Below are 27,227 nucleotides of genomic sequence, written 5' to 3'. Positions count from 1 at the left end.
AAGTTTCATACCTGCTAGATCCTAAATCGATCAGAGACTGTGCCTTTTGAATGTTAGTACCACCAAACCCTCCTGTCATGGGACTTAAGGAGCCAGTATGAGGCAATGCTGAAACAGAAAATAAAATAACATGGATACAAGCTAATGGCTACTTTGTAGCGAAGGCCCTAGATTTTGCTAGCAGCAAGACAGCTAAGCAATGTTGATTTTATCCAGGTGATAATTGGTGTAAATAATGAAGTAGAATACATAAATAATAACTAAATATTAGCTGTAAAGGAATATTGAAATTCATGTGCTCTGCGTTATATCCTACTGCCAACAGCCTGAAGGTGATTAAAGGCTATTTCAATAACAAACTCATGACTTTGTATGTGTTCAAATGTATGGACAGGAAGTTGAGCAGGCCACACTGGTTACAACTGGCCTTATAGAACAAATTAGAATTTTACATACAATACAGATTCTTTCTGCATTCAGATAAGATCTCGTATTGCCAATCTAAAAATAAACTAAGACTTAGATACATGTGTCCAAAACGGAGTAACTCATTGTACTGTACTTACTTGAAGAGAAAGGCAGAGATAAAGGCTGAAGGAGACCAGATGTTCCATTTGGCAATGATGATGTACTGACAGAAGGCACCAGAGGAGCAGAGATAACCAAAGGAGGAACTGAAGTCACCGAAGCCAGGGATGACATGGGAGCTAAAGGTGCAACTGTAGGCACAGACGTTGGGATGGACAGGTTTGGCATACTACCCATTCCTAGAGCACAAATTAAATAATTAAGCTAAATAATTCAACATTTAATTTTGTAGCACGGAAACAGTATAGGGGTTTACACAGCCATTGCTTCCCCGTATCCCTCCATAAATGACAAATGTCCTGAACAGAACTCTATGCCCCAGATTTCAGCAGCAGGTCCTGTCCCTGCTGTCTCCACCCCTACTGAGTCCTTCTACCAGCCCTGCAGACCATGAAACATGGTGCCATACCTCTGACACCCCAGTCTAAACTATTCATACATACTCAGTTATAAACTCTAATTTCTCTCTTCATTTTGGACACACAATTCGCATGTTCTAACCAGGAATGCAGAAGAACAAATGAAGAAATAAATAGTATGATTTAAACATGTTTCTACCTGGTTTCCACAAACAGCCAGTTTAAAACTATTTCTCTATAAGCTTTTCATAAGTGTAGCCTCTAAGGGACAGTAAATAATGGAACTAAAGTTACGACAATTTATGTATAAAAGAGATGTCCGCTGCTGCAAGACTAAATATTGCTTATCCTGAACCCACCACTCATGACTGGTACCAGGTGTTCTTGTCATGAGTTCTGAGACCATCCAAAAGTGTTCATGCAGATAAGAGGAACTGTAACTCTTGGAAGAAGTGATAAATTTTATTACACCACGTAGGATGACTGCCAAAAGACACTGGAAATATCTGAAGTCCCTGGCAGGGGTGGAGTATGTTTGCCGGTTGTAGGGCGACTTATAGTTCTGGACTGACTCATGGATTTGGACTTGATTTGGCTGGGAACATGAGAAATTTATTTAAAAAAAAAAAGAAAAAGTAAATTCCAACTGGTATGTTTGCTTGATATTGACCGAGTGTTTTAGAGACATGCTCCATTTGGGCTACATTCAATCAACTTTAAAATTGTTTTTCATTACTGAGCAGAGTTTAATGATAGGCAATGTATTTAATGAAGGAGGTTTTCTTATGTGCGAATAAAAAACACAGGGTTTGGGGCTTTTTTCCCCATGCTGATTACAGGGGGGGACATGACGTGTCTTATATTTGAGTAAATATAGTAATTAAGATCTCTTGTGGAAAAAGCATGCGCATACGTGTTTGTGACAGATGCATACAAATATGTGAACAAGAGGCACTCTAGTCAAAGTTATTAAACATGCTATTTTATAAACACCTCATGAAATACTGGGCCATGTGCACATGGACTGCTAAAGAGTAAAGGCAGGAAAAAAAAACAAGCAACAGAAATGATTCACTTAAGTCAGGGCTGTCAAACTGGTGGCCAGCAAAGGGTTAATTTCAAGTTTCCATGCTCACTCCCAGACATCATTTCCCCCACTGGCGCAGCTTCATGGTTTCTGGGCTCCCCTTAATTCTGGCTTTTTCTTCCAGCCTCCAACCCAGAGGGTGGTGTGGCAGAACACAGCACAGCCTGCAGCACTGGGGGAGCCTGCAGCCTGGGGACCATGTGGCATGGTACAGCAAGGGAGCATGCAGCCAAGGAGCTGAAGCTGAAGTCACGTGCAAGGTGCAGAGAGAAAGTGCCCGCATGTTCAGCGCAGGGTGTCAGTGGCTCATGCTGGTGCAGCTTATACAGCGTGGGGCCCCCAGCTGCTTAGAAGTTGGACAGCCTTGATTTAACTACCAGTTTCAGTCTGGTGACTTGCAAAAATGTTTCAAATGAACTCTCTCAAGAGAGATCTTACGTACTAGCCAAACTGCAGCTTTCTACTCATTTAAAATTATCATTTGGTTAGTGTCTTGAAGAGAGAAGAATAATATCTCCAAGTCAAGAGAACAGACCACAAACTATATGCCAACAGTGAGACGTTTTCATGAATCTCACAAACCATTCTTACTTAAATTCAGCATGATTCTTTATGAATACTACATAGAATCATAGAAGTCGGGTCGGAAGAGACCTTGTAGATCTTCAAGTCCGACCTCCTGCCCGGGCAGGAGAAAAACTGGGCTCAAATGACTCCAGCCAGGTAGGCATCAAGCATCTTCTTAAAGATCCCCAGGGTAGGAGCCAGCACCACTTCCCTTGGAAGTTGGTTCCAGATCCTAGCCGCCCTGACTGTGAAGTAGTTCTTACAGATGTCTAATCTAAACTTACTCTCCAACAACTTGTGGCCATTATTTCTTGTTATGCCAGGGGGCACTAGGGGAAACAAGGTCTCTCCCAAACCCTTCTGGTCCCCCCTAGTGAGTTTACAGACAGTCACCAGGTCCCCCCTCAGCCTTCTCTTGTGAAGGCCGAACAGGTTCAGGTCCTGCAGTCTCTCATTGTAGGGTCTGCCCTGTTGTCCCCGGATCATGCGGGTGGCCCTCCTCTGGACCCTCTCCATGTTGTCCACATCCCTCTTGAAGTGGGGTGCACAGAACTGGACGCAGTACTCCAGCTGTGGCCTGACCAGTGTTGCATAAAGGGGGAGGATCACCTCCTTGTCCCTGCTTGAGATGCACCTGTGGATGCACCACCAGGTGTGGTTAGCCCTGTCAACCGTGACCTCACATTGTCAGCCCATGTTCATCTTGGAGGAGTCAATAATGACTCCAAGATCCCTTTCTGCCTCCATGCTCTCGAGAAGGGAGTTTCCCATCTTATAAGTGTGCTGCTGGTTACTACTGCCCAAGTGCAGCACCCTGCACTTGTCAGTATTGAAATGCATCCTATTTCTGTCAGCCCACCCCTGTAACCTATCCAGGTCTTGCTGCAGTCTTTCCCTCCCTCCTAGCCTGCTCACCTCACCCCAAATTTTGGTATCATCAGCGAATTTAAACAGCTTGCTTTTCACCCCGTCGTCCAAATCACCGATAAAGAAATTGAACAGCGCGGGCCCAAGGACGCCCACTTCTCCCCAGGTTGAATATGACCCATCCACCACCACACTCTGAGTATGACCCTTCAGCCAATCTGGAATCCATCTGACATTGCAGGCATCTAATGAAAACACAGTGAATGAAAATATCCAAAGCTTCATAACTTTGGGGAAAAAAATCTTTGCAAAAAGCCTTTGAATCAGAATATCCTCTATGCAATTTCTGGCTCTTTAAACAATTGGTCCACAATACAATAACCCTACTCATTTGTCTATATCAAAAAAGCCAATTTGGGCAAATTACTCTTAAAACCAGTAAGCATATTAAATATTCGTATGTACCAAAGCGAGCAGAAATTAATGGAGAGAATACTACTGGAGGCTGTTTCATGATAGGAGGGAGGACCATTGGGAGGTGCTGTCCTTGTAATTTTAGTTTGATTAGTTTCATGGCTATGGAGAATTCCTGTTGATCCATCTTCCCATCCTTGTTCAGGTCTGATAGAGCCCTTGGAAAAGACAGTGAAAGAAACATTAGTTTAAACTTTTTCACTAAAAGGTAGTGTTTCCATAATTTGATTGTTCTGTTATTCTATTATAGAAAATAGATTTCATAGACATTAGGGCTGGAAGGGACCTCAGGAGATCATCAAGTCCAGCCCCCTGCCCAAAGGGCAGATACTGAAGGCATGCCAGATACTGGAAGGCATGCCTAATCCTTTCATTACATGAGTGTCTTTTGTCCGAGCTTCTTTTAGTATCTATCTTTCTGACAAAGACGCAGTTAACACTTGGACTAGGGACAGAAATGACTCATAATCTGCTATAAGTGATTGGAAACCTGTTCAAATCAGTGATACAACAGAAATTCAGCAAATATAAACCAATTTCAAAATGGCCCAAACCGGTTTAAGATAAACCTGGATGGATGTAGTATCAGACTTAACTGGTTTATGTTAAATCAGCTTATTGAATTTCTGTCCTAGACGCCCTCCAGATTCAAGTTAACTCACAGTTCCCCCAGCATCCCAGGATGATTTGCACCTCCCTTGCAAACCCACTCCCTCCCAGGGTGGGCAGGCTAGCCTTGACCCAGTTGTCTGCTCTAGCCAGCAGGGAGACATGCTCTAGCACTTCTGGCCTGGGCCACTGCAGGCATGTGGCTGCATTTCCAGAATGTCTGTTCACTTGCTTATTGGTTCAATCTATGCACCTCAGATTAACCTGAGAAGACTGAATCAATTCAGCATCGGGCTTTATAATTGTCTGTACTTAGCCTTGGAGTTTAACCTGCTATTGATTTTACAGAAAGTTAGATATGACCTTCCATGACACACAAAGCCTCAGGCTGCAGATCCCAACTTTTCTAGCAGCCAAACTACCATATTTTCTTGCACACAACACAAACCTTTATCTCCAAAATCAGGCCCCCAAAACTGGGATATTAGGAGGGAAGCTGATTTTCTGACTGGGATGGAAGCACCCTATTTTGATTTCTGCTCACAGTGCAGCAGCTGTTCCATTACTATTTAGGCAGCTGAAGGAGTCAATTGACATAATGGCTCATTGTTCTTCACTCCAGAGATGTCAACTATTGTCTCTTTTTTCAGTTGTCTGAGGGCTGCTCCTGGTTTCTCTTTCCTTTTGTTTCATAGGCTTGGCAATTCTTTAGCTCTCTTCACAAATCATAGGACCACCCATACAGACCAGTCTTCAGTAGCATGCAGGGTTTTAGCTTTAATTAAGCAGGAAAAGGAGAGCAAGTCAGCTGAAGATTAGGTTCTGTCTCTGCTCTATGAAGGCACAAGTTGGGAAAAAAAATCTTTTTTTCTTCATTCTACCTTTCCAAACAAGACATATTATATTCAGGGATGTGCTGTATGCAAGAAGATACAGTGTTCACTTTGAAAGTCAAGCTGTACTGGAGACTAGTTTTTTTTAAATATGCTAATAAAGGCTACCTGGCACCTACTGATGTGACTCGATTTCTGAAATTATTACACATTAAAACATTCAGTGCTCATGGAACTAGAAGGCTTTTTGGAAAAGCATCACCTTCAGGTCCAGTCTGATGCAACACTTACTGCATCAATTTTGCCTTAGCACAAGCCAGATCTATCATTTAAATGAAGATTTGGCATGGCAAGAGATCAACATTCTATTAAATGTAGTTACAGATCTTAATAGAAAAATTATCATTATTTAAAATTTAATTAGTATGTAAAATATATATTGTTAAAGCTTATATTCTCACCCATTTTTCTTGGTACTTCCCTAACCTGAACACCATACAATTTTATGTGTGTTGAAACAGAATGGGCTACTGATGTGCAACTATTAGAATTGAAAACAAAACTAGTGAGCAAGTAAGAGAAGCTGTGACAAGCTGTTGTGCACTTTAACAAGTAATGATCTCATACGAGAACTTTAAAATAGAAAAAAAAGAGAAAGAGGTAGAACAAGAAGGTTGCAACATGAGAGGGTTGAGACATAATGAGAGGGAAATGGGAAGGTTGACATAAACTATTCCCAGAAACTTCAATCGTCTCAGAAGATAACTCCATAAAGCAATATATTTTATTGTCGACATCTTCCTGGTGTTTAGCCCAGATTTTCCTTCACTGTTTATGCTATAGTTCCCATTTATTGTGCATTGCACAACATATGATACAATTCCTCCCCATTCATCATTTACAAATATTTGAAGAGTGTAAAGAAGAAGAAAAATATACGTTTAATCAAGATATGAAAACCTGCCCTAATGGTTCCTCACAAGTCAGTTCCTCCAATTTCTTACATACTTATGGGTCTTTCCTCTGAGCTTTTTAATTCGTCTGTATTTCCAACAAAAAGTACGCAACACTGACCACAGCACCCTGGAATGGACTCAGCAATTGCAGTGAAAAGACCTGTCACACTCCATCTTCATGTGTAGATCTCTCTTGCATTTGAGGTTTAATACAATATTTTGGGGTGGTGGCAGTAGGGGAGAAGGAATTCAGTTGCTTTTTACCTGCATTTGACCAGCATGTTTCTATTAGCTGATCCTTACATGAGGCCTAACAATGCTATTTGGGACAGTCCACCATTCCCATCCCACACAGTGGATACCTCCAATTTATTCCTACCTTTTGTTTGTGATATTTGAGTCAGTTTTTAATCCCTGGAGCATAATTCAAAATGAACCACTTCAAATTAATTTCATAAAATTCTTGATTCAGAAATAAGTGTGGTTCACGCAGATCTTTGCACACAAACAGTCCTGTTGAGTCAAATGGTGGGTTCAGGGCCTGAAGAAATACATCTACTGAGTTCCTTTAATCCACTGATTCTGCCAGAAAAACAATCCGGGGTGTCTGTCTCTAGTTTTTATGTAATTCACTGTTTAGTACTCAAATTCCATTATCACTTTGTTTCTCATAGCATTTCTTCTGGTATTGTAAAGGAGATCAAACCTTAGCTAACAGGAAAATAAACAAGAAATAAACGGGTTCCCCCAAAATTTTTGTTTGACCACTATAAATAGAGAGTGGGAAAATGGAGTTTTAGTAAATAACAAACCAATGTCAGTACATGAGCTAAACGCCTTAAACCTTTAAATAAAAAAAAATTCTTACCATATTTCAGCCAGGACAGAAGCTGGTAGACCTGACTGTAAGAAAAAGGTGCGTGCTTGTTCACCTATGACCAAAAAAAGAGAAAAGAAAAGAAAAACTAAAGTCTTATATGAAGCAGCAGATATTTATCAAGGTCAGTGCTTTCAGAAGAGCTCAGCACTCCCACTTTGGGCCAGATTTCCAAAAGATCTCAAAATGTTGGATGTTAAGCTCTTGAAAATTCTGCACCACAGCTCCTTGGTGATGTTAGTTGGCAAGTGCTAATGTATTTTGTAGTTCCGACTCCTGGCTTCAGGAAGTGGATTAAATTAACTGAAAAAAAGATTTGTTGCATACATCATAAATCCACAGGAACCAAGAGCTTTGTACAGTATAATTTTAGATTTAAGGAAACAAAGGTAAAATTTAAAGAATTGAGTGTTCAGTGTTGGCCCCACTGACTTTTGAGGAGGAAGGAAGAGTAGGGTTTTTTTTTTCCTGCTGTTAACTGATTCTAATTCAATCCAGTACAGGCTCTTTCAACTAGAAAAGAAAGCTTTATAAAATACATTATTCTGTACGCAGAGAACACATTTCCAACCAGTAAATACTTATCATTCAGTACTGCAGAGATGGGGGCATGATGTGCTATGTAACTCCATACCAAGTTTCACAGCAATAAAACACAGATCACATTATTAAGCACGGTATTTTCTCAAGCACCACACATCCCCAAATAAGACACAATACTATTTTGGGAACACAGAATGAATGAAGAAAAAAGATTCCAGTCTTTCCTGTTACAGCACCAGATCACCGTGGTTGAACACTTCCAGGTGCATGCAGAAAGAGTGAAGACCAATTCTCAGTATCACTGACCCTCTCCTTACAGCTCCATAGCTAAAGGTTTAACTTCAGCACAGCTGCTTGGGCACAAGCTGCTACCAATTCAGAAGGGGCTGTGACAGGGTTAAACCTCTAGCTTTGGAGCAGTAAGGAGAGGGTGAGCAGCGCTGAAAACTGGACTCCACCCCCTCCTGCATAAACCTAGGAAAGCAGCACAGCCCTCCACCACTATTCCAGCATCATGCCTCCATTCCAGCCTGGAAATCAGTTTGCCCCCTTAAAACAAGCATCCCAAGTTTGGATGGCTAATTTTTGGAGAAAGGGTGTGTGTGAGATACATAAATGCAAGTAAATATGGGATGTGGACACTGCAATAGAAGTTTTTGCACCTCCATAGTAGTGAGTTTTCAAGTCAGAACTTGCATTTATGCAGAAAATCATCTTACATTCACATAGCATTGTAAAGCACTTTACAGCCAGGTCAGTAATCCTTCACCCCTGAATTCCAGCCTTTTCTCAGGTGGAAGAGACAGTGCTTGGCAAAATGATTCAGCAGTTTCGGAGAAGAAAAATACTGAATGCAAATGAAACTGTCAGAAGGCTACACCTAGGCAAAATACAATTACACATGCTGGAATTTGTGGAAGGTGAAAAGCTTAATATTCCCTTGCTTTTGATAAATTCCATAAGCTCCTGAAGAAACACCAAGCATCAGGCCCTTTATTTTTGCCCCTCATACCAAATAAAAACTCCCATAGCAGAGAGCCCTCTAATGGGGAGAGAAGAGTGCCACTCCCTGAATCACCAGTCATTTGCTACAGCAACAACAATAAGCACTCTTTCACAGCTGCTCACATGAGCACTGATTGTCCTACTTAATCTATGACCGGATGGGATGACAGCACAAGATGGTTGGCTCTCCAAGTGAAGATTTTAATAAACCCTTTTGCAGACTTTCTGTGCCAGACTGTAGACCAAACCTTGGAGAACAGTTTTATAACCCCCACCAGTGCTTTGTGCATAGTTATTAGTCATATAATGAAGAACTGGGTGAAAATGAAAGCTTCTAAATTGTTTTATAAAGGTACTTCAGGTACACAAGGGTTACTGTAGAGCACAAACCAACCTGTAATGTATCCTCCTGTGGGTTTAAGGCTATCAAACTGCTTGTCATGCTTCGCCCGCTCCTCAGATGTGATAGCCCACATGTTTGGCCCTCCTAAAAAACACAGATTAAAAGATATTTAAAAACAAAAAATGGTCTCTGTCAATTGAGAAATTCAAGCTTTGTTTCTTAAGAGACCAAATTAGACCAAGAGCTTCTGTAACACACCCTGCTCCTACCAGCTTGGCAAGAACACTTATGAAACGTGATGTGTAAGACTTACTCAGTGTTGCATCTGGCTTGCTTATATGCTGTTTTCAAACAAGCTATATTTTTTTCAAAAGCTGGTGCAGGGCAGCTTCCTGCCACTGCTGATTGTTCATAGCCCAAGCAGGAAGTATGTTGTTTGGGCTAATTTGTGTGACCAAACTATTCTCCTGATTCACTGGTAAATAAATATGAGTCAATGTTGTTTAAAGGTTCTTGGACAGGAGGCTAATGTACTGCAGCTGCCAACTACAGACTTGTGCTACTTCTCACCCATGCAGCAAAATCACAATTGTTGCTTACAACAACAAGTGGTGGAGCTGTGCATCACCCTTCAAAACTGATAGCATATATTTTCACTTACTCTTGAAAAAGTTAAATTAAGAAAAAAACAAGGAGTCCCAGTGACAGTTATTTCCTTCTGTTTGCTTTAGATGTTCCCTATTTATAGCCCTGGTTCCTTCTAAAGGATAAAACCAAGAGTTGTGCTGTGTTGCACAGATCATAACAAAGGGTTGAATTCTCAGATGTGCCAAATCCCACCAGAGGAGCGCAGGTTGATGCACTTGGTAGAGAAAAGGAATGATTAAAAGTTACTGAGTTGAATAAGTGCTATATAAAATTCAAATACATTTTTTAAATGTTGTTAAGTGTTAGGAAAGCTTATCTGGGATAGCTTTTGGCTAGCTGTCAATTTGTATTCAACCAAATTAAGACTTAGCCAACATTCCCAATGGGGGTGTGGGGAAGGGAGCCAAAAAATCTCAAGAGATGAGGGTGATAATATGTATCAGAGATCATCCTCATGGTCAGCAATGACAGCCACCACTACACACTGAGTTCAACATCAGGAATTCTATAAAATTATTCAACTGTCCCTCAAATAATTTTTTTAGCCCAGTGGAAAACTAAAAGTACACTCAGCAAGTTGCCTTAAAAAAACCCTACAGCACTCGTAGAAAGAGTATTTCTGTACAACACCTGCATGTTCCCAAAATACTGCTCCAGTTTCAAAATGGGGAAAGTATTTCATTCTTTGGAGGGTTTCCAAAGAACCCCTTACAGTTTCCAGAGCTCATAGCAAAGCCAATGTGTGTGAGGCTAACAGGCAGAATGTCAAACACCTGCTGTTCCCCTATGTATGCAGAACAAGGAGAGTTTCTCTCTTCTCATGACAAGACCTTGTTAGGAATATAACTGGTCTCGTCTATTAATCCACATGGATCGGCATCTGTCAAGAAGGGTTGTGCTTCTCTGCAGGGAGCTGGGCTAGATGACCCTTGAGGTCCATACCTACGCTATGATTCTCCTACGCAGAATTCTTTTACTTCCGCTATTTAATATGGAATAAGTCATGACTAAGCAACCAGAAGCCTGGTAGGATACCAAACACAATCTACAAATTACAACTCCTGCTGACAGCAGCAGCAGCAGAAGCAGTGATTAGGACTTCTAAATATATCCACAAGTGGGAGACCCACACTCAAAGTACTTAGTACAGCACTGTATTCACGCAGCACTTGACTGGTCTGGACAACAGCAATGTACGTTCCTAAAGGCACCAGGGATAAAGCGCCATAAAAAATGAATAGAAAAATTACAGAGGTGGAGAAAATTACTGTCAGTGCAACTTCCCAAGCATGTTTCTCTCTCATACAAATACAGGTTTCATTATCCTCTGAAACAGGCTGGGTGGCAAGAGCTCAAGGGATGATCAAGAACAGAACGGGTCAGAAACCTGCCAACATTCACAGGGTAGTGGCCACTTTAAGCCAGAAGTATGATTTCACAGTTCCTTACATGGGGTTAGTTTCACCACCTGATCTTTTAAGATGCTAATTTTTCAACATATAATGCTTCTTTTTCTCTGCACCTCCCTCAGCTTAACTAGTGACAGTCAAATGGCAGTTTCACTGTCTAGTGCTCATAAACACTGTTTTCTGTTTAAAAATTGCACATTCGCTGGTTAAAACCTCAAAAACCATGCGTTTCCGTGATTAAAATGAAGTACCACATATATAGGTTTCAGCTTAACACAATGTTTTATTGATATATTTACAAGTTTAAAGCAATCTGGAAGCCTACCAGTGCCTCAACCGCTATAATAAAGTAAACTGTAAATACCTATACATTTTGGTGTTTGATTATTATTATTATTTTTTTTATCATGGAAAATCAGAGCACCTTCTTGCCCCCTTTGGTCACCACGATGCAGGCCCAGCTGCAGCTGTCCCCCAACATTGCTTTGTGGTGCTAAGCAGCCCCGACATGCTGGTGCCCTGCCCATAACATTGCCCCTCACTCCCCTCCCACAGTCCCTGATCCCCTCCAGGCCCGCTGAAGGGGACCCGTAGCTGCCAGGGCTACAGGGGCCAGGGACCTGGGTCCACAGCAGCACCCAAGCCCTGGCTGCTGCCCTGGGAGGCAGCTGCTGCTGCTGCAGAGCCAACTAGGTGGAGGGAAGGCAGATGCAGGCTGCCCGCTGCAGGCACGGGACTCCCTGCCCTCCGCCCAGGACCTGCTGGCTCAGTGGATGGGACCCAGGATAGCAGGGTAGAGCAGGGCCAGATGAGGAAGCTCGGTGCCACCGCCAGGAGCCCCATGCCTCTATTGTGAGGCACCCCTTGCCCTGCAGCAGTGAGGGGCACAACTCTGCACTGCTGCTCCCACTGCTGCCAGGTGGGCAGGGGGTACCTCGCTATTGTGGTGTGGAGGTTGTGGCAGCAGATCCAATCTTCCCCACCCTGCTCTACCTGGTCCTGCCCGCTAGGCCCCGGGGGGAGGGTGGGGGCAGCCTGATCCCAAAGCTGGCAGCCCACATCTGCCCCCCACACTGCACATAAATTTGGGGGCCATGTGTCCCCCATGCTCCTTCCGGGACTGCATGCACCAGTGGGGAGCCATCCCCCACCCCACCGCCCCCCAGATGAGCTGCCTGCAGCTCCGTCCTGCTCCCTGCCCAGGCCCTGCAGCTGTGCATTCCAGCCCTGGGCCCCACACACGGTCCGGGTTGGGCAGCACCCCCAGTCCCAGACATGCCCAATTCCTTCCTTCCCACACTATGGGGCCTCAATCCTCCCCATCTCCCAGATTTACCAGCAGGGGCTGCTCTCCAGGCTGCCTGTAGCCATGGGCATGTATACATGTGCACATGGAGCCCCCCCTACCTGACCACCATCCTCTTGCTCCCTGAGGCCCCTTGCAGGCTGGAATTCTGCCAGTCTGCAAGGGGAAACCCACCGTTTCCCACATTTCTCTCCTTAAAAGGAGAAAATCCAGGTTTTACTGTATTTTTTCATGGTGAACAGAAAACGGAGATCCCAGCTCATCAAGTAGCATTTTGTTGTCAACTCTGAATCCAAAATACTTCACGGGGATGTTCATTTCAACATTCAATAGAAAAAAAACTAAGTTCATTAAGTCATCAACTGGGCAAAACATTGGCAACAAAGACTTGAAAGCCTCCACATATTTTTCAGCACAATTTAAGTTAAGGATCTGCTAAATCCATCCAAGCGAGATGGTCTGATTTTATGAGTTCTCATTTAAAACTAGACAAAAAACCTGTTAGTTACAAGTCAATTTAGCTCAAATCCAAAATAAAAAAAAAACAAACTATAAACAAATACTACCATACATTTACCTAATGTTTCAAGATTCTGGCTCACCCCTTCATTCACATTCACAAGGGTGACTGTGCCCAAAAGCTTGCTAAGAACTTCTTTCCAGCTACTCAGTCGGTCTAATAAAAGATACCACATCTACTCAAAGAACCCTGCCTGCCTGTGTCCTTAGACCAACATGGTTACAACCAAAAACCCAACCACTTTACCTACAAAGTAGTGTAAAATAATCATTACTTTTTTTGACCAGAGCCTTTTGTGCACTCCTGCAGTTGGAAAAAATGTACTAATTGTGTGCTACGAGTTACCTTTTCCTACCAGACACATATCTTTCAAGATCTTAAGAATGCTGCCATGGCCCCAGTAACCTTGAGAGGAGCCCACAGAGCTATTCTATGAAGGTAACATTTGTGTGAAGTGAACTACTGACACATCACTATGTAACCCTAGCCCCATGGCATTTAACTGCTGCATACTCTGCATTGCTGATTCTTAGTTCTAGTTTTCACCGGAAAAAGGTCTGGCAGTACAGAAACACCAGCAAGCTCTCAGACACCATTTTTACTATCAGAATTGTGCTTTTGCTGGCAGAAGGTATCATATTTATCCAAATCCAAGATGACTTCAAATGTAAGATGAGTCCCCAATAAATTAGATTCTATTTATAGAAAGTCAGAAATCTGTTACAGTTTTCTGTGTATTGAATCTAACCACTGGAGGGTCACCGTGAATTCATTCCCCTCACTGCAGCAGCAGGGAAAGCAGTGGGGGGTAGGGCAGGAGGGGCAGGTGGACAGACCACTGCCTCTTGCCCTCTACCCACCCTGACACTTTCACTTTGCCTCCCTGCTACCTACACCCCCCAGCCCCTTGCCTATCCCTCACCCCCTGGGCCTAGAGCTGGGGCTGCAGTAGCTGCCTGCCCCAAGCTGGTTCAAATCCAAGACAAGACTTTTCCACACACCCCCTCCCCATGTTGATCAGAGAAAAAAACCCAACCTTGTCTTAGACTTGAGTAAATACAGTATATCATCTAAATGTTGTGGATAAACAGCATCTACAACAGTGTAAAAATGTAATTTAAAAATCCCTGCCCTGAACCAATACTGTTACACTGGCAAAAATGTTTAATGTAGACCTTGGCTTAAAGATACAGCATGGAAGACAGGCCTGCAAACACCCACTGTCACTTAGAGGCCTTAATCAAAGATCACTGGCATTTTATCAGATGCGAGTCAAATGCATGTTTAAGGTGGCATATATTTCATCCATTTGAATATCGCACCCATGAAAACAAAACTGAGCTTTAGCAATCATTATATGTAATAATCGTTCACTTATATAAAGTTGAAATAATTTCCCAAAAGGCCAGTTCATGCTTTTTGTCTCTTGATTACTTTGAAGTGAGGAGAAATCAGATGTAAACATCAAGACGGAAATAATGTGCTTTCAAAAACACGCTAAACTTTCAGACTTCTAAAACTACTACCTGACGGCAGGCAGGGATTGAAATTCTCTGATAACGGGTCAGGACGAATACTGAGAAACATGTGACAGCTCTTTAAAAATTAGCCTGGTCTACCACAGCTTTTCTAGCCTAAGCAAGTTAATAACAAATCAGATCACTTGGATTACTATCAGACTTCAGGGGAAAACAAGTTTAGTTCAGTGAGGACTTTGCATCTTATCTCGCAAGAATTATCAACATCCAAGAGGTATAGTTTGGAAAACCCACCAAGTTGTCTTCAAGCCATTAAAGCACTGTACTGAAGTTCTGATGGTTTAAGAAAAAAAAAAAAGTTTGCAAAATTCCTGACAGAAATTAGAGGAAGAAAAAAAACACAAGACAACATTTAAAAAGTTATCCAAAGTCCTGATACCTTGCTAGACAGGAAACTTATACTTTTTAACACTGTAAACCAAAGTCCTGAAAGTATCATACCTTATAATGGACATAAACCCTGGTGTCTAGCATGGTCTTTTGGGACTGGTCCAGAAAGCAACAAGTACCATAAAAATACCATGCAAGAGAAATGGCACACTGGCCCATTTGACATTTATAATTCTACATACACTTTGCTTTTCAAGGGTTTATATCACAAGATGAGAAACACAGAGATGGCACATAGGACTTCCAGATTCAAAAACATTTGGACATGTTGTGCAGTAGTACCGGAGAACGTTTTTTAAGTGATGCTACTGCACTCCATGCTGTCACGAGTTACTGTGTAATATTATTCGGCTACTGCACAGTCAGCATCTCGTGTAGATGTGCCCACTGACTGGTATCTGGCCTCAAGTCTGAAGCTAATATAAATTCAAATGATATATTTCTAGAAGTCAAACTCTGGAAAGAGCTAAACTCTGAATTTTACTCCATACAAACCTGCCCCTTGCTTATTGTGTGAAAGAAGTTTTTGCCATCTTAACCTTTTGTTGTTCCTTTTGGTCAAAAGGATACTTTTCCTACTTATTTTTATTTACAGAAAAAAGGCATTTTTCTGTCTCTCTTCTAGAAAAGGATTTTAGTTTTTAGAGAAGACTCCGGTTATACTTTAATAAAAATGGTTATTACCAAGAATGTCTGAGGTCAGAAGAGTGAAGCCTGAGCTCAGAGTCCAGACACCTCAATCTTACTTCCTCCTCAGACACGCGCAACTAGAGGAATAGGAAAAAGGCAGGCATACAGATTCCCAGCCCTGTAATATATCTGAAAGTCCAACATCCATGCATCCTGATAGGTAAACACATAAAGCCAGAAACCTTTAGGAAAATATAATATTCAATGCAGTGCCAATGGAGGGCAGGGAGAGGGCAAATACAAACACTTTTACTGAGGATCACAAGAATCACTCCTTTTCCTTTACAGAATACGCTCTCAGTGACATTCATAATTCCAAGAGGCAGTATGTGAAGACCTACTTAAAACAATGCTCTTAAGGGTGGTTATATTATGGCCAGCCAAATATTGCTTCAAAAGTTCATCAATAGTCTGATATGCTCCCTTTTTTTCAAAAGGCTGCTTTGATGGACCATCTTATTCCTTTTGTTCCTAGAATACAGCGGAATCAGACAAGGAAGGAAAAAGATTTTGTTTTTCTTAATAAAAAGGTCAATCACAAAGAATAACTGGTACTACAGAGGACATGGAAAAACAAATTCTGAGCCTAGAAAAAGAACAAAGAGGCTTGAAGAGGTCAAATACTTCTTAGTGCAGGGGTGGGCAATTATTTTGGGTGAAGGGCCACTTACTGAGTTTTGGCAAGCGATCGAGGGCCACACGACAGGCAGCCAGAGTTTTCTAAATTTTTTAGAGGCCCCATGGGCTGGATAGAATGGCCTGGGGGGTTGCATCCAGCCCACGGGCCGCATTTTGCCCATACCTGCCTTAGTGGTTGCAACTTGGGGCAGTTGCACATCAGCCTACATCAAGTACATCTAGGCACAAAAACTGACTTTTCACCCAAGGGAAGTCTTCATATTTTCCACAAAGTGTCAGAGGAGTGACTTTTGTTCTTTCTGCTGATGGTAATTTTTTTCACAGATTTCATAGATGCTAGAGCTGGAAGGGACCTCGGAAGATCAGAGTCCAGCCCTCTGCCGTAGGGGCAGGAAGTCAGCTGGGGTCAAAAGATCCCAGCAAGATAAATGTCCAAATGTGTCTTAAAGAAGTCCAGGGTAGGTGCTTGCACCACCTTTGGAGACAGTCTGTTCCAGGCCTTGGGGGCTCGGACAGGTAAGAAGTTTTTCCTTATGTCCAGCCTGAAATGGTCTTGGAGAAGTTTTTCTTTCTTGTTTTTGTTTTGTATTTGAACGGCTTTATTTGTAATCAAAACTATGCTCCCGCAAGCTACAGATTTAATTAATTCTCCAGAGAGGATAAATTTAAATTGAAGCCGAGTTCCTGGTCTACATGACTCCAAAATGAGCGTCAGTTATATAGTGCCTTGCAGCTTCTGAAAGCAGAACATTAAGCCTCACGATGACCATATGAAGTTACTAAACAGCCCCATTTTAGTGACAAATGTTAATGCAGTGGTTTGCCTCAAGCTGCAAAATGAACAGATTTGTCAAGCCCATACCCCTCCGTCAACTACCTCACTATGTTGTTTCTATCATTTATTGCTCCAAATAAGCTGACTTATCAGGTCCTTCTCATAGCTTCACAGTATATTAGGACAAATGTATTAGTTCCACTCTTCCACTGTCTGTTTGTCAATCCCTAACACTACCTTTCCCCCACTTGTCCTTCCTGAGCAGACCTCTAATAAATGTTCTACAGCCATCCAAACATCTAGTTTGCTTATTCAAGCAAGAAGAGAGATTTATATCTATGTTTCTACATTTCAGTTATATGTATGCTGTAATGCCAGAACACCAAGTCACATTTGTATTTATACAATCATGAAAAAAATAGGGCTGGAAGGGACTCCCCTGCTCATGGCAAGTTCATGCCTGCCTGGACAATCTCAGTCAAAGTCTTAAAAACTTTGAAGGATGAAAATTCTCACAACCTCTTTACGTAATCTTTTCTAGTGTTTAGCCACCATCATAGTTAGAAAGTTCTTCCTAATATCCAATCTAAATTTGTCTTGTTGCAATTTAGGACTGTTCCTTCTTGTCCTCTCTCCTGTGTACACAAAGAAGTATCCATCTCTTCTTGTATTTGAAGACTTATCAAATCCCCCTCTCAGTCTTCTCTCCTCCAACCTTTGTTTGTAAGTCATGTTTCCTGGGCTTCTAACAATTTTTGTGGCTTTTTCCAAGCTTGTCCACGTGCTTCTTAAAATTCAGTGGCTAAAATGGGACACTCCTGACGACAGCTCACCAAGCACTGAATAGATAGAAGTGACTCTTCTACATGAGCCTGAATCATCAGAAAGTAGGGTTGGAAGGGACTCCATGGGTACGTCCAGACAAGTGTAAGTGTGTGGTATGTGACACTGCAAACCACACGCTCCACGCATGTAGGTATTCACCGCACTGCTCATTTGAAGCGCAGTGGGGTTTTGTGTAAAAAAACAAAAACAAAAACTAAACACACACCTGAAAAAAGTGGGGTGGTGCATGTGGAGGCAGCGTGCGCTGTCCAAAACAGGAGAGTGGCTGGCCGGAGCTACGCTTCAGCAGCTGGCCAGGCTCCACGTGGGGAAAGCTGCTGCTGGAGCCCTGGAAAGGAGGCCTCAGGATCCCAGGTAGGGCTGCTGGGGATAGCTCAGATGCTGGCCCCAGCCTCCCCTACCCCACCCAGGGCAACTTGTGATGTGCCAGAGTGCATGTGCATGAGCTTTCCTTGAGGACAAGTAGCAGCAGCACAAGGATGTGGTGCTGCTGTTTATCCACAGGAAAATGCACATGTGTACTCACGTGGATGTGGTCTATGAAGTCATCTAGTACAGCACTTTGCTCAAGGAAGGCACATCCGTGACTAAAGCATCCCACCCAAATACCTGTCCAACCTGATTTTGAATACATGCAAGAATGGAGATTCCAGTTTCTCTAGGTAGCCTGTTTCAATGTTTGACTGCCCTCATAGTCACAAAGTTCCTCCTAATCACCAGCCTAAATTTCCCCTTCTGAAGCATGAGGCCATTTTTCCTATTCCTGTGCCCTACAGCCACAGAGAAAAGCCTATCTCCATCCTCTATGCAATTACCCATCAGGTACTGAAGACTACAGTTCTCCAGACTAAATAGCCCAAATTCTTTCAGCCAATCCTCATGTCTCATGTCTTGCCTCCCAGACCCGTTGCTCTGCCCTGAATTCTTTCCAAACTGTTCACATCTTTCTTGAAGTGTGGGGCCCAAAACTGGACATGATAATCCATGCGAGTACTGTACCAGGTGACTTGCACAAGGTACTCCTGTTAATATATCCTGGTATACTCCTCCCTCCCCTTCAACAAGAGCACACTGCTGACTCATTCAGTTTAAGATCCACTGATGTCTTTCTCTGCAATACTGCAGTCTTACCAATCATTCCCCAGTTGGTGTCTGTGCATCTAAGTGCTCTATCCTAAGTGTTGTACTATGCACTCATCCTTGCTGACCTGCATCCAATTCATTTTGGAACATTTTTCCAATCATGTGAACCATCCCAGCCAGTCCCATTTATTCTAATTAGATCGTAATTTTGTGTTCATATTAGGACTTGCCATTTTTCCTGCTTATTCCCTAAGCTTCTTGTATTACTAGGTAAAGATCTTATATGACTGGTTGTCTGACAAATTTTCCTCTTGATAGTACTTTCTGTACATTGTATTCCACAGGTTAAGTAAGGAGAAAGGTAACCTTGAAGGCCAAGGAATAAGAAGCAATATGGAGTTATAACAAGGTTGTAAGGCAAAATTCAGCAGGGCAAACAGCTAGTTATCAAAGTCTTCTTACTGTCAGGGAGAAGACATTCAGGGTGCTACCATCATAACACTGGGAGGAAGAACCAAGATAATATGGGGCATGGTTATGATACAAGACGCTAATGACTGCACTAATGACTGGACCAACAGAGCGTAATCAGGAACGCAGACACGTCAGCTGGGAGTGGCTAACTGTACAGCCTTTTAGGATATAATTAACGCTCTCATTTACAGCTGGAGCTGCTAGATATTATGGCTGCATTAGAAATACTTGACTGTAGAATCATGCTGGGCCTATTTAAGTTGACACTGTGCTTTACAAAGTAGAAAACTAGTTACTTAATACACTAAGATTTTTTTCTTATGGTCTAGAAACCAAGCCTTTAATAAGTAGAGTCCAATGGTAAAATAAGCTCAAATTCAAAATCTTTACCTTAATAACCAACTCTTTCTAAATTAATAGATCTGTACCAAAACCTTTGATTCAATTGATTATTTCAATTAAGTCTCTCCCTGCATACAAGTTTATATATAAATATATTTAAGAATAAGCCTGAAATTTAACTATTATCCTGCTTCTTAAAAATAAGTTTAAGAATATGACAGATTATGTTAACAAAATTATCCAAGCATCGGCAAGATTTTAATATACTTATTTTCTCAATTAAAACTTGATTAATATTTTTAGCATTTAATCAAAGCACTTTTACAAAATACAGAATGTCATTTGCATTAGTCTCCAAAGCAATTAAAAAAAAAAAAAAAAAAAAGAAATCACAGACTTGTTTGAGCCTTTCCATTCATCCATTTTTGGAAGTCCTGTTTAACATAAGTATAACTGAGATCCACTGCAATAATAAGAACAATCTGCCAAACAATCAAAACAATGAAGAGACAAAAGGCTTGAAGCTTATTATATTGGTTCCTTTGGTAATACGTATCCGTCAACTCCTTCAACCATGTTTTACTGAAGTTCATTATGAACCAAAAAACATTATTTCCCAGTGGAAGTCTATTCTGAAAGCAAGTGTACCTTACTGTTTCTTCTCTACTGCCCCGAGATCTTGGTATATACATTTGGTTGAACTGTACCTCTTCTAATCTCTGGATTCAAACATAAGTCAAGCAGTTCATCCTCTACATATACTTAAATAACAATTCCTCAGCCTTGGAGAGCACCTGCTACTTTCCACTACAGACAGCACCTGCTCTGTTCACGACAAATGGAGTCCTACACATGCTGCAGATGATTCCATGCACTTTAAACACAGGTAGAAAAATCACAAATCCACTGTTATCTATTGACCTAGGCTCTGCCAAAATTATACTGAAGCTAGCGTATACCCTATGGCTTATTATATTCTAACAGTCTCGAAAAGTTTGCTATGTAGCAAGTCCTCCAATATCAACCTGACAACAAAGAAGGATCCCAATGCCTACTCTCAAGGGAGGAACCGTTCCAAAACTCTGCTGACTACAAAATGACTCAACCCAACTCCAGCACTCAATACGAAGACTGAAGCACCTTGAATGCTCAGCCATACAGGAATTCAAATAGCATACAGAACGTTCCAAATAACAGAATCACAGAAAATTAGAGTTTGGAGGGACCTCAGGAGGTCATCTAATTCAACTCCCTCCTCAAAGTACGACCATTCCAAAGTAGACCATCCCAGCCAAGGCTTTGTCTAGCCAGATCTTGTTTTACAAAAGTAAGTATTTTATAAGCCAATCAAAAGGGTATTCTGGATCCTACATTAAAAAAAGGGCAGGGGAAGAAATTATGTTTAGAGATGAAGGTTTATAGGTAAGCACAACTTTGCAAATTAGCAATATCCAGGGTATAGAATATTTTTTTGATTACGGAAATTTTTTTGCTCTACTTGTTTTTAGAGATTCATGGATACACATATAAATACACACTGCACATGCCCAATTAAACTGCACTGTACACATTTTCCCAAACTTCTTTCTCTAAAATTAACTGATAAAATTCTACCTAAATGAGAACCAGTTCAACGCTCATGTCTGTTAATCTTTCAGTGTATCTGGAAAGGTTTCCACCAACTCCTACCATCTTTCTCAGAGCAGATTTAAGATAACTGTATAATCAAAATCAAAACAGCAGATGTGCCATAGAAGTAACTTGGTATGTTGAAAGGCCTGAACCTACACAGTTTCTAATTTAAGGAACATAGTACAGTGCAAATACATTTGACAGAACACTGCAAAGAAAAATTGGGTTTATTATTGGCATAATAATTAGAGGGCTAAATCTGAACTCATTCTGCCAGTACCAATTCATATTATTGAATCATTGTTCAAAATGGATAGGCCATGATGACCAGAGGAGAGAAGCTATAAAAAGCTTAAAAAGGCACCATTTGATTCACAAGTAGTTATCTGTAAATTACAATAATTTATACCACTTTTTTATAACAGCTTACCACAGTATATCTCAGACTGCTAAAGGTTGAACCCTCCTCCAAGAATCTGCATCTCTACCCTGTGTTGTGAAAGCCTTACTTCTGCTGAATGATACATCTCCCATGGTCTCTCCCTTCATGCTCCACCCTCATTTCAAGAGTGTCTGTATTTTGATGAGCAGTGGAATCAGTAACAACTGGTAACAATGTTTACAATTTAATATCATCAACAATTTAATAAATGAAGCGGCTCATGCCACTGCAGAGCTATTCTTTCAGACCCAGAAAACATCTGAGGGAAGATTCTGACTCTATTTTGATATCGTTATCTTACACAAGAAAGAATGTAAGCACTATCATAAAGTAAAATCCTACTAAAGGCAAGGCAACCCTACCTTTAATGTAAGTTAACGCTAAGTCCTTTCTTACACACCAGGGAATTATGCAATTATGCACCCACACAATTTTGCACATAAAAGGCAGGACTGTGCATAACTACATAATTCCACCCCAGCAGGCTCTTCACCTCCACCGGGCTGGGAGCCCCATGTGGAGGCACAGAGCCAGGTGACTGGAGAGTGGGGTAAGCAGGGAGGGGAGCTCCTGCCTGAGGGGGGAGTGAGGGCAGGCATGGGGTTTGTGGGTGGGTGCGTGGGAGAGCCTGGGGTTTGTGGGTGTGTACAGAAGACATGCCATTGGGCTCGGCTGGCTCTGTGCCTCCAAGTGGGGCTTGCAGGACTCCAACAGGAAGACGTATGTGGAGGCATGGAGTCTGCCCGGCCCAATGGTGCGCAACTCCAGGGAAATGTGTGGCAGAGGGTTCCACACCCGCCCACAAACCCCAAATCCCCCACACCCACCCACAAAACCCTATACTCACACCCCAACATAAGCCCTACCCCCAACAACCCCCCTCCACACACACCATGTTATAAAATGGGTTACATAGTTGTATAAATACATAGTTCCTGCATATATTCTAAAGAAGGTTCAAACGGTGTTATATTCAGTTTAATTTGTAAAAAAAAAACAAAAAACCCAACTTTTTTATTTTTTATGTATAGTTTTCATTTTTTCTGCATATAATTCCCTAGAGTATACTTTCTCTAGTCTTTACCTTGACTTAACAAACAGAAAAGCTACAAGCTCCCTTTATTTCACTAGGATTTTACTTCATATTAGTTACCATGTGTTACAAACAGAACTAGAAGGGACTCGTGATCTTTCATTAATGATTTGGAGGATGGGAATGATATACAGTGGACACCACATTGGCTGGACGTGTGCAGCTATTATGCAGGGCAGGGATAACATGCAGGGTGACCTTAATAAACCAAAAGAGAGTTGGGGGTCACGACTGACTACAAGACCCAGGATGTCATCCTCCTGCTGTACTCGGCCTTGGTCAGGCCGCAACTGGAGTACTGCATCCAATTACAGGCTCCACAATTCAGAAAGGACGTGGAGAAGCTTGAGAAGTCCAGAGGATAGCCATGCGCATGATCAGAGGGCAAGAGAAAAAGCCTTATGAAGAGAGGCTGAGAGCCATGGGACTCTTCAGCCTGGAGAAGTGCAGGCTCAGGGGTGACTTGGTAGCAGCCCATAAGTATATAAGGGATGTGCATCAGGATCTGGGAGAATAAGTGCCTGTTCACCAGAGCACCCCAAGAATTAACAAGGTCTAATCGTCAAAAACTGCTGGAAGACCATTTTAGGCTGGACATAAGGAAAAACTTCTTTACTGCCTGAGTCCCCAAGGCCTGGAACAGACTCCCCCCAGAGGTGGTGCAAGCACCTACTCTGGACACACTTTTAAGAAACAGTTGGATGCTTATCTTGCTGGGATCCTTTGATCCTAGCTGACTTCCTGTCCCTTGGACAGAGGGCTGGACCCAATGATCTTACGAGATCCCTTCCATCCTTAATGTCTATGAAACTGAAGTGGTCCGAAGTCAATCCAATCAAATTCAACAGAGAAGTGCGAGATCTGAATTTAGGACAGAAAAATGTAAAGACAAATATACACTGGGGAAAGACTGACTAGGCTGCAGTACTTGAGGAAAGGATGTGGGGGTTACAGTGGACCATAAGATGAACATGAGCTACTACAGACCATTTGCTGGGGAAAACAAAAAAGATAAAAAGCTAGTAGCAGGGCTGTATTAATAGGAATGTCACTTGCATACTCTGGAAATTCATCCTTTCACTCCATTCAGCACTGGCAAGACCTCTCCTAGAATACTGTATCCAGCTTTGGGCCACTCACTCCAAGAAAGATGTGGACAGATTAGAGTCCAACAGAGAGCAACTAAAATTATTAGGAGTTCTGGGAAACATGACTTACAGTAAAGGCTGAAGAAATTTAAAAGGATGTGCAAAAGTATGAGAGATGATCTTCTGAGGTCCCTTCCAGCCCTAATGCCTATGAAATCTATGACACCGAGATTATTTGGTTTGTACAAGTGAAGACTGAAGGGGGATTTAATAACTTCAAATGCCTGACAAGTGGTTATAACAGGCTGGAGACAGACTATTCCCTGTGGGTGCAGAGGACATAACCAGCAGCAATGATCTCAAATTGCAGCAGGGGAACCTTAGGTTGGATATCCGGAAGAACTTTCTGACCATAAAGGTGGCTAAGCACTGGAACAGGCTACCCAGAGAGGGTGTACAATCTCCACAAAAGCAGGTTAGACAAACACTCGACTGGGATGGCTTAAATCAGCAGTGACTGTGTCTTGAGTCAAAGGTTGGACTAGATTGGGGTGGCCAACCTGCAGCACATATACCACTAGTGGCATGGGCAGCCTGTGTGCACACTACATGGTAGACCAGGGAGGGGTCAGGCAGCTGTTGGTATTTTTCTGGTTCTGAGATGGCAAAATCCCTTGCTGAAAGGAGTATTTCCGGGGCAAGGGGAGGGACTTCTGGTTTCAAAGGTCAAGGGTTGGGGGGGGGCACTTCTGGTCCCAAGATGGCAACCAGGGGGCAGGGCACCTGTCAAGGGGCGGGGGCTACCCATGTGGCCCTCGACTGCTTGCCATAACTCAGTAAGCAGCCCTCCACCCAAAATAATTGCCTGCCCATGCCTTACATTTACATACAAAGAAACTACATTAAATACTCTATCTTTGAACTGCTGCCAAAAGCAGCATATGTTCAGTAATAGAAAACAATGAAGCTGATTAAACATAGCAAACACTGACTATGACTACAAAGTACGTGGCTCATATGGGGCAAACATGCCCATGGTAACCTTTTGTACTGTTTGTTGGTGTGTGTGTGGTGTGGCCCTTAAAAACAAACAAACAAACAAACAACCTCCCCCCAAAATGGGCAGTTGCTGCCTCAGGAGGGACCTAGCACCAGACCTGGGGGGACTACAACACCAGGCCAGCAGTGAGATGGCCAGAGCCAGCCCTGACACCCTCCCCTTGCTGTCAAAAAAATGCTGCTGCATTTGATCTTAGCTAAAAGGCCAAGATTTTTTTTTTTTTTTTTTAAATTTTCATGTCTCAGGCCAAATTATCCAAATCAGTTCTGAATTCTACTGACTGCAGAAGTCTGTGTGGTGCTACCACCAGCAAGTACCCTCCCCACCCCGCCAGACTCTTCAGCTTGGGGCTCCATATATTCCCAAATTTTTGGCAGACATTCTTCTACATGCAGGCCTCAAGCCCAGAGGCCTTGAAGTTCAGATGCCCCTGAGTTTTGCTTGCCCTTAGCCAAAAAGGCCAAAGGAACAAGTGAGAGAGAAATCCCTCATCTCTATAAAAATAAAGCATGTGGCTGAGATCATCCCGGAGGCTACAGCAGACTTTTGTAGGGAGGCCTGCCCGCAGTGCACTGGATAAGTCTCCACCCTTAACTACACAATGGCATTCAAGGTGATCTCAGCCTAGTGATCATGGTATTTCTCCTTGATCTGAGCCAAAAGACCAAGATTTTTTTTTTTTAAAGAAAAATTTGTGTGTCCCAGGTCAAATTAAACGTATCAGGTCCAAATCATTTTGAATCATCCAAGAACCATACCATATGTGGCCCTGCTACAAACTCCAGACTCCTAAAGCAAGTGTTATTCTCCCTGGCTGGGTCCACTGTGGCTCCATAGACAGGCAAAGACATTTTTTCCACATGCGGTAAATTGTATTGTGTGTCCGTTAACTTCACCATCACTTCTGTCGGGACACCGCCTGCCTCATCAAATCCTAGAAACCTGTTGAGCTCAGTCCAGGTGAATGCTTGAGAGGAGGCAGAGAAAGCACTTCAAGAACACCCTCAAAGCCAACTTTAAAAAATGCAACATTGATATCAGCTCATGGGAGACTATCACCCAGGACCACCCCAAATGGAGGAATAGTTTGCTGCAAGGATCTCAGTATTTTGAAACCTTATGACGAAAATAGGAGACAGAAAAATGGAAGCAGCAGAAACAGCACATGACAGACTGAACCAAGAACCCAGAGCCATCTACCCCACATGGAAACATCTGCCTGAGCTCTAACAAGGTCTGTCAATCACTGATGGGCCTCGTCAGCCATCTTCGGACTCACAGATAAGGCAATCATGCAAGACAATTATACTTCATTGAGAAGGATTGCTGATGATATTTGAGTAAATACAGTATTCTCTATTCATATAATGATACCCCAGGCATGACAGTTTCACTAAACAGCCATCCTATTGGACCTGAAATTTCATGTATTGACTCCTTCAGAATTTTGGGATGAAAATAGCTGGTGCCAACGAGAGCACAGGAATCTCTGAGCATTCCTCCACAGCAGCGCTGACAATGTCCATGTATATACTCTCATTTTCACTAGCCAGCCTCCTTTCACCATTCTGATTGAAAACTCAGGTGCAATATTCATTTACTTTTTGAATCACTCCTAAATTTATCTTTCATCTCTAGCTCATCCTTGCATAGTCACTTCTTTCCTTGTTCTCTTTTTATTTATGTCAGAAGAACCTTTTGCAATTTGTTTAAATTACCTAAAAAGCTTGAAGGATGGGACAACACACAATGGACGTAAATTGCAATGAGACATTTAGTTTAAACATGGGGGGGAGGGCACAAAACCCCTCTAAGAATGGCTAAGTGCTGGAAGAGGGATGAAATCTTCCTTCACTGGGGTTAAGAGCAGGTTAGACAAGATTAAACAAATAGCTGACTCCTCAAGGTCCCATCCATCCCTGTCTTCTGTGATTCTATGACTTTCTTGGCCTGTCAAAAGTCTGACTGGCAGGAGCTTGTCCTGATGCTGACTTTGATCTGCCACAAAGCACAATATTCTTGTGCAGCAATAGAACAGAAATGTGAGAGTATATCTTAAAAACGGAGAGGTGTCAACACCCGCTGCGCTTCCCTCCAGCTCCAGCAAGGGGTTATAGTACCTGGCATGACCACCTTCACTTTAG

General features: G+C 42.3%; 1 protein-coding gene across 6 annotated transcripts in view; it reads right to left on the bottom strand.

Annotated features, from left to right (window-relative positions):
• The window catches only part of ITSN2 (intersectin 2), a 126,794-nt gene that overhangs the window by 67,093 nt on the left and 32,474 nt on the right, over nt 1-27,227 (bottom strand). For 5 of the 6 annotated variants that reach the window (XM_090031381.1, XM_090031371.1, XM_090031361.1 and 2 more), the window contains 5 exons: nt 9,160-9,252; nt 7,209-7,272; nt 3,934-4,100; nt 567-767; nt 12-108 (listed from right to left, as the gene is read on the bottom strand). In XM_090031381.1, coding sequence (XP_089887507.1) covers nt 12-108; nt 567-767; nt 3,934-4,100; nt 7,209-7,272; nt 9,160-9,252 — 622 coding nt within the window. Of the gene's footprint in view, nt 1-11; nt 109-566; nt 768-3,933; nt 4,101-4,999; nt 5,324-7,208; nt 7,273-9,159; nt 9,253-27,227 lie in introns of those variants that run through there. The other variant, XM_090031385.1, reaches the window with a different exon arrangement.

This window comes from Crocodylus siamensis, chromosome 1 (assembly GCF_052110815.1).
Source record: "Crocodylus siamensis isolate JL-2025a chromosome 1, ASM5211081v1, whole genome shotgun sequence".
Lineage (NCBI taxonomy): Eukaryota > Metazoa > Chordata > Crocodylia > Crocodylidae > Crocodylus > Crocodylus siamensis.
The sequence above is the reverse complement of the archived record's forward strand: the minus strand, read 5'-3'. Positions and strand labels throughout refer to the sequence as shown.